This window comes from Malurus melanocephalus, unplaced genomic scaffold (genome assembly GCF_030028575.1).
Source record: "Malurus melanocephalus ecotype Western Australia unplaced genomic scaffold, MMel_1.1 scaffold_139, whole genome shotgun sequence".
In the NCBI taxonomy this organism is placed as follows: Eukaryota; Metazoa; Chordata; class Aves; order Passeriformes; family Maluridae; genus Malurus; species Malurus melanocephalus.
In genome coordinates this window covers 1,617,141-1,623,981 of record NW_026623371.1, presented here as the reverse complement: position 1 = coordinate 1,623,981, position 6,841 = coordinate 1,617,141, and the positions used below count along the sequence as shown (strand labels likewise).

Here is a 6,841-nt window from a genome sequence, read left to right as displayed (position 1 = left end):
AACAAATGTCTAGTAATCAGTCAAGACACGGCTTGGACTAAAGACATAAACAATACTATAGAGTCAATTATATATCCAAAATGATTTAGTGGATTAGCTGTTTATTGCACACTTTGGCTGCAATGCAGTATAGTCTTTTGCTACATATTTCATAAACCTCTGACTATTTTAATTAATTTCTCATAGGACTGAATAGAAAAGAGAGTTTTCACATTATGATAAAAGTCTGCTGCTTGTTAATGGATGAGTCCAATGGAAATAAAAGGAAGTATATAGGTTTATCTGAAAGGAAAGGCATGGTAGAATGGTAGTTTTAAATCAAGTGAAATATTTCTTTTCTCCTGGCAGCTTAGACATTTTTTGTAAGGGCCTAAAAAATTCAAGTGGCTCCATTTCAGGGAAAGAGAACTGAATGTAACTTCTACATAAATTTTTGAAAATGTATATACAGAGGTAACGTAGTGATAATATATGCACCAACTTTTTTAACAGCAATAAGAATTCTTATATGAATAATCATATTGTTCCAATATGTAAGGAAAGACACTTTCCTTATAAAAAATTCTTTCTAACCTTTCTTGTCTGTAACATGAAACTGATTTCAAAATAGGTATTCTATTAAATGTGTTGTATTTAGAGTTTTTGATTTAATAATAAACTACCAGAAAAATGATGCCTCAGAGCTAATTAACTTCCATTACATCTTTTAAGGCAGATTGTGACTTTGTGCCTTACACTGGCCCTCAGTGTAAATAGAAGTAACTCAGAAACCCTTAAACTTGCATAGGTTGTTTGCCAGAGGCATTTTAATAATTTACAACATCTCAAGTTTTTTATCCTTTCCATCCTTCTATTGCTGTCATATAGAACTGAGCCCCCTGCATATTCATGTCCCATTGCATAACTAAGAATTTTACTTTATCAATGCAAAAATGCAAACTGATATTGATTACAGGTTTTGCATACAGTGCTGAACAAAATCCCCCCAGCAAAATGTACAGAATGTTAATTTCTACATAACAGACAATGGAGGYATTGCCATTCAGAGCCAATGGTCAAGCATCTGAAGATGACAAACACATATTCTCTGCCACGCCCATGGTCTTTCTAAAGCCCACTCAACAGAAAAACTACCTGGTGTATCTAATCTCTGCTTAGAAGTCCAGTTCCTTATGAAAATAGGATTGAGAGTAAAAGTAGATYAATTTTAACAAATGTTGAAGATATAAATTAGGTGACTGGTGTAAAATAACTTAGGAAGAAACACATCTGGATGAGTGTTTTATTTAATTTGTTGTGCACAGAGATCTTAAAATGAAATGAGTCATTCACTGACATGCCCCTCTCTCTCCRCACACACTACAGGGAAAACTAAGCTTTGAGAAATCTCTCTTTGATTTGAGAGCTAGCCTTAAATGGGTAAAACCAATAGAGATAAAATCCACATASAGAAGTTAAAGGTTTTTTTCTTCTTCTGCTCAGAAATTTATTCTTCAGATTTTAGGAAGAAATAGCAGGAAGAACAGAACCAGAGAGAAGGAGGAATGAATGAGCACCACACTCTTCCTAGTCACAATTCCTGGTTACCTTGTAGATTTAGCCTCCTTTTACATGCTGGTAAGCAATCAAATGAAAGCTCAAAATGCTTTACCATACCTGATTGCGGACTTTGTTTGGGGATTTTGGCTGCTGCTTCGGGGCTGGAGGTGGCACGCACACGCTGATTGGCAGAATTGTGGATGCTACTTGGGACAGCTGCTGAGATGTTTTTACGAGGTTTCATGTCTTGCAACCACATGGGGGATGCCTCAAAGGCTTGCATTCGCCGAGAGTGGCTGTTAGCATTGACCTTGAGAAATGCCTGGGCCTTGTATTCCTGAAGGTCTCCATAGTTGGCATCGGTCACCCTGCACTCATATAAGCCTTCATCCTTTTTCCTCACTTTTGAAATCTGCAGCTTGTGGGAGATGTCATTCCCTTGTACTTTCACTGTCTGCAAATTTTCCAGGGAAAAAAAAAAAAAAAAAAAAAAAAAAAAAAAAGGAGAAAAGGTCTTATTAATTCTTCTTTCTTTGAAAAAACTACAGACATAGTACTAAATTACTCAATGGTGTGATTGTGCTTACTGCAGGGAAGTTACATCCAGGATAAGTACAGCTAATTTTATATATGAGGATGTCTGACATCTTTTTTTCCAAATCTGTTTAGATTTTTTTTCTGAAAACTTATTAGTCTGTGACAAAAATAAAAAAAAAAACAAACTACCATCTTTATTCCAATTAATTGCTTAAGATCATGAACATTCTTAATGAGCTTTCTTATGGCAACCTAGTATCTATGCATTTTATTGGTTAAACCTTTCCARTTAGTTGGCTTTATTGAATAATTCAGTTTCTGAACTAGTGCATTAACAATTGTGCTGGAGATGTTTGCCAAGATTTAAATTATGTTAATAACTATTTATTAGATCAGCTTGTACTCTTCACTACATTGAAATGGTACATTTTGCATTCAGTTTGTCTCCTTCAAATGTGTCTAAACTCTTGGGGTTTTTTTTGGTTAGTAATAACAAGATATCTCATGTCAGGTTGTTTCTTTTGTCTTGTTTATCTGTGTACTTATTAGAAGCACATATTCAGAATAGTTTTTAAGAGTTGTCAGCTAAAATAAGACTCCTGATTTATTTTTAATTATTTCTAATATCTGARGGCAACACAACTTTTTTTTCAGATAATTTTAAAACACACATGAGTAAATTATACATCCAAAAATGTATGATAGGTATTAAGATGCATTGGGAAAAGAYAACACAAATTCCCTTCTGTATGTTCATCACTTTAGAGAATTTATAGTTAATAATTTTKCTATTACTCTCTATCTGAATTAATATCTGTTGTCCCACAGGAAGCCAGTTAAAAGGTGCTCAGTGGAATATAAACCTTCAGCTGTGAAAAACTTCTGAACCTGGTTGACTTCCACCATTACATAAACATGGATGTAAAGGTTGCTCTGCGTAACATCAATGAGAGCCAATAAGGAGACATCAAGATGAATACATGGTAGGTCATAAAAAGAGAGAACTGTTAGATTGAAGCTGGTGATTGTTATTGGTGATTGCACAACATTGCYTGTGATAGCTTGGCTTGCTGTAGTCACCAGTGTTGGCAAGGCACCCATTCTGCCTTCTTGATAAATTGAAGAGCAATACTTGTGAATCTGTCATTGCTTTAAGGTACTGGATGGACTTTATAGCCTGTTGTGTTGTACCCAGCTTTGAATTTATGCTTGGCAAACTGAGTTGAAAGTATGGATTACATACTTACAGGCATAATGTATGCAATATTAATTGCACAGAAAGTGCTGGATAGTTATTTAAATCATATTCAATAATAATATATCTCTATTGAACAATTCATGTTCAGCAAAAGGATTAAGAAGATTCATATGAATGGAAAGACGATTCATATTGTGCCTTCATCTGCTCCCATGCAAGAGCCACAAAGATAACGATGCTGCACAGCACTGTGAAAAACAGGATTGGTTTTGACTTTTGCATTTGAAATTTAGAAATTATTGCAGACAGCACATACACGTTTTCAGTTTGTGTGGTTTATCATTTAGAACAGATAGAAATGGTGTATTTCAGCACACATTTAGCATTTAAAAAAATATTTACTAAATGCACTTCAAAGTTTTCTCTTCATTATGATAATTTAGAGTTGTACTAATGTAGCTATGTATGCCTTCAAAAAATAAGACTACATTTGTAAAAAAATACATTTAGACATCTACATAATGTTGACATTTTTATTACAAATATAAATAATATAAATTACAAATATAAAAATTACATTTGTAATTAAATTACAAATATAAAAAATATAAAATAAATGTTTTATGCAAACTTATAAGAACACTATAAATACCCTATCATGAATTATTATACATAATGAAAGGGATTTGCAACTTCAAAGATGAGACAAGCATTACAGCCTCTATTGTGTCTCAGTTCTTATGGATTACTACAGGGATTTCAAAGGAGCCACTATTGATAAGGAATATATTTTCTGCTAGCCCCATGCCAGTGGAATAGTATCCAAGGACCACACGTGCACCTCATTTGTAAGATAGTCTAGAAATACAGCTGAAGATGTGGTCCATTACTCAAATAATTTCTAGTCAATGCTGGGAAGTATAATAGGAAATGTAAGTATGCCAAGAATATGTATTGCATCTYCTTATAAATGCTCTTCACCTATATCTAACTGCACTTTGACCTTATATAATTATTTGGTTTGTTATTTGTAAGCACCAAAAAGCAGCAGAGTAAAGGGTTTAACAGAAGTTATTCTCCTTTATTTGTTTCTGTTTAAAGCTTTGCTGGTATTTAAAGCCTTGTCTACAGCTAAAAGGCACTTCCAAAGAGATTGTGCCAGAAAARGAGAAAACCCCTCTGGGTTCAAAGGAATATTCATGCTGCAGTATCTGCTGAGTATCTGTGTCTTTCCACTGCAGTAAACACCACACCACGACCCCACCACCACACATTTCTTGGGATGCTGAGGGAGGAGGGTCTGAGCTATTCTGAGGTCACAAAGAGCCTTCTGGCTGTGCCTGACTCAGGACCTGGGTCTGCTGTGGAAGGGATCCTTTCCCTGCAGGGAACAGCTGGAGGGGGAATGGAGCAATGCTGCTTATAATTCTGTTGAGACAACATTCTGGTTTCATCTCCAAGCAGCAGATTGTTAACTCTGGTTTCAGAATCTCACTTTTGTAAAACAGAGTCTCAGTGGCCAAGAGCTGAGATTACTCCCAACGGGGAAGTTTTGTCCAAAGCCTTTCTGAGCTTTCTTAGTGCTGGAGGCTATGGCCCTTAGAAAACACACATTTAAGCAGTTACACACTGCTCTAAAGGAAAGTGCAACTTCATGAAAAAATTTCATCCTTAAAAACAGTTTCCAAGTGCTAAGGCAGCCTCAGCACTTGCCCAGGGTAAATTAAAACAAGAAATGGGTGCAGSCTGAATTCTTCACAGGGTACAAACAGGTTCTGCCAGTGGTCTCTGCCTTGGACACTCTGGTCGATGCCTCCGTGTCCAGGGGTGTGGGGGGCTGCATGGGGCAAGGCTGTGCTGAGCCCTCTGTCAGACCGTAAGGGAGGTAGTCATAATTATAGAATCAACCATTTAGTTTGGAAAAGACCACCATCGAGTCGAACCGCTGAACTGCGGCTGCCAGCTCCTCGCAATCCGCGTTGCGGGCAGGGGAGGGGATGCGGGGCAGGAACAGACTCGGCGCTCCCAGGCGGGGTGGGGCCTGACTGGGGAAGGGACCCGCGCCCTGAGGCGACACTTACGCTGATCTTCGTGCCGTCGCTGTCCAGGTCCCGCTCGGACATGAGCTCCACCTGCAGGGAAAGGAGCGACGCCGTGGGTGTCCGACCCCCGCCCCTCAGCGCGCCCCGCTCCCGCCCCGCCGCCGAGCCCATGGAGCGGTGAGCCGCGCCTGCCATCTGCGGGCCGCGCCCGGGACAGCCGGGACAGGCGGGACAGGCGGGACAGCAGGGGCAGCCGGGACAGCCGGGCACAGCCAGGACAGCCGGGACTGCCGGGACTGCCGGGACAGCCGGGCATAGCCGGGACTGCCGGGACAGGCGGGACAGCCGGGACAGCCGGGCACAGCAGGGACAGCCGGGGTAGCCGGGCCCAGCCGGGCACAGCAGGGACAGCCGGGACAGCCGGGCACAGCAGGGACAGCCGGGGTAGCCGGGCCCAGCCGGGCACAGCAGGGACGGCCGGGCACAGGCGGCAACGGCGGGGACACACAGCACGGCCGGGCACAGCCGGACCCCCCGCCCTCCCTCCTCGAGTGGCGTCTTTTCGGGGCGGCTGAATGCCGAGCCCGGTGAGGAGATGGCAGCGGCCTAGGGAGGAGCGTCCACGGATGGCCATGGACACGGTTCCGTGTAAGTGGACATGGTTGCCCCTGTCTCGCTGAGAAGGGTGAAATCACGCTGTTGAGTGGGTTTGGGGTTTTCACTTCCTTAGGGGCATTGGTTCCCCCCTGCCTCCCCCGCCCCCTCCGAGCTGTGCCCTCTTGTGGCAGCTGCATACGGAGTCAGGGCTGCCAACTCCACTGCGCTAGCTGGAAATTGGAAGGCACGTGCAGGATCTTGACACTTGGGAAATAGAAAATTCCCACAAGGAGCAGTCTTTGAACAGCTGCTTTCCAAGGGAAAATGAGAGAAATAAAAATAATAATAAAAAATAAATAAACCAAAAACGTGTGGGGAGAACAGACTAGAACAGACTTTGGAAAATCTGTGTGATGTTGTGAACAGCCCCAGCTGCATCATGGAAGTGACAAGCACCAAAGGCACCATCACTTGAAGTGGGCATTTTTCTCTGCAGATTCCTGCTCTGTTATTTCACAGTCAAAATTAAGTCCCTGGGGAGATACGAAGCCTCTCTCTGCTCCTTCCCTCTGCTCTCCAGTTCTCTCCTTCCCCCTTTTCCTCTCCATTCCTTCTGTAGCATTCTCCAGGTGGTTTTAAGACCCCATGGCAGAGGATCASTACCTGAGTGCCTGTCACCTCAGCTCCAGCCTCTTGGTCCTCAGCTGCCCGCAGAAACCACCACTGGATTTCGAGGTACACCGAAGTAGAGCCACTTTGGAAAGCACAAGACATCTCCACATTCTGCCCTTCAGTGGCTGTGACATTTCGKGGAAACTCCGTGAATTTTGCTGCAAAACAAATGCATAACGTGTTGGGATCTCCTGCTACCTACTGATTGTTTATGCTCTGCTTCTTGTGTTGCCTTTTTTATTGTTTCTTTCTGCCC

At 41.8% G+C, this 6,841-nt stretch overlaps 1 protein-coding gene across 2 annotated transcripts in view; it reads right to left on the bottom strand.

The window, feature by feature from the left end:
* VSTM2A (V-set and transmembrane domain containing 2A) overlaps window positions 1-6,841 on the bottom strand; it is a 29,798-nt gene that overhangs the window by 19,917 nt on the left and 3,040 nt on the right. For both annotated transcript variants that reach the window (XM_057371062.1, XM_057371063.1), the window contains exons 2-4: window positions 6,577-6,743; window positions 5,356-5,406; window positions 1,657-1,993 (exon numbers count right to left, since the gene is read on the bottom strand). In XM_057371062.1, coding sequence (XP_057227045.1) covers window positions 1,657-1,993; window positions 5,356-5,406; window positions 6,577-6,743 — 555 coding nt within the window. The remainder of the gene's footprint in view (window positions 1-1,656; window positions 1,994-5,355; window positions 5,407-6,576; window positions 6,744-6,841) is intronic.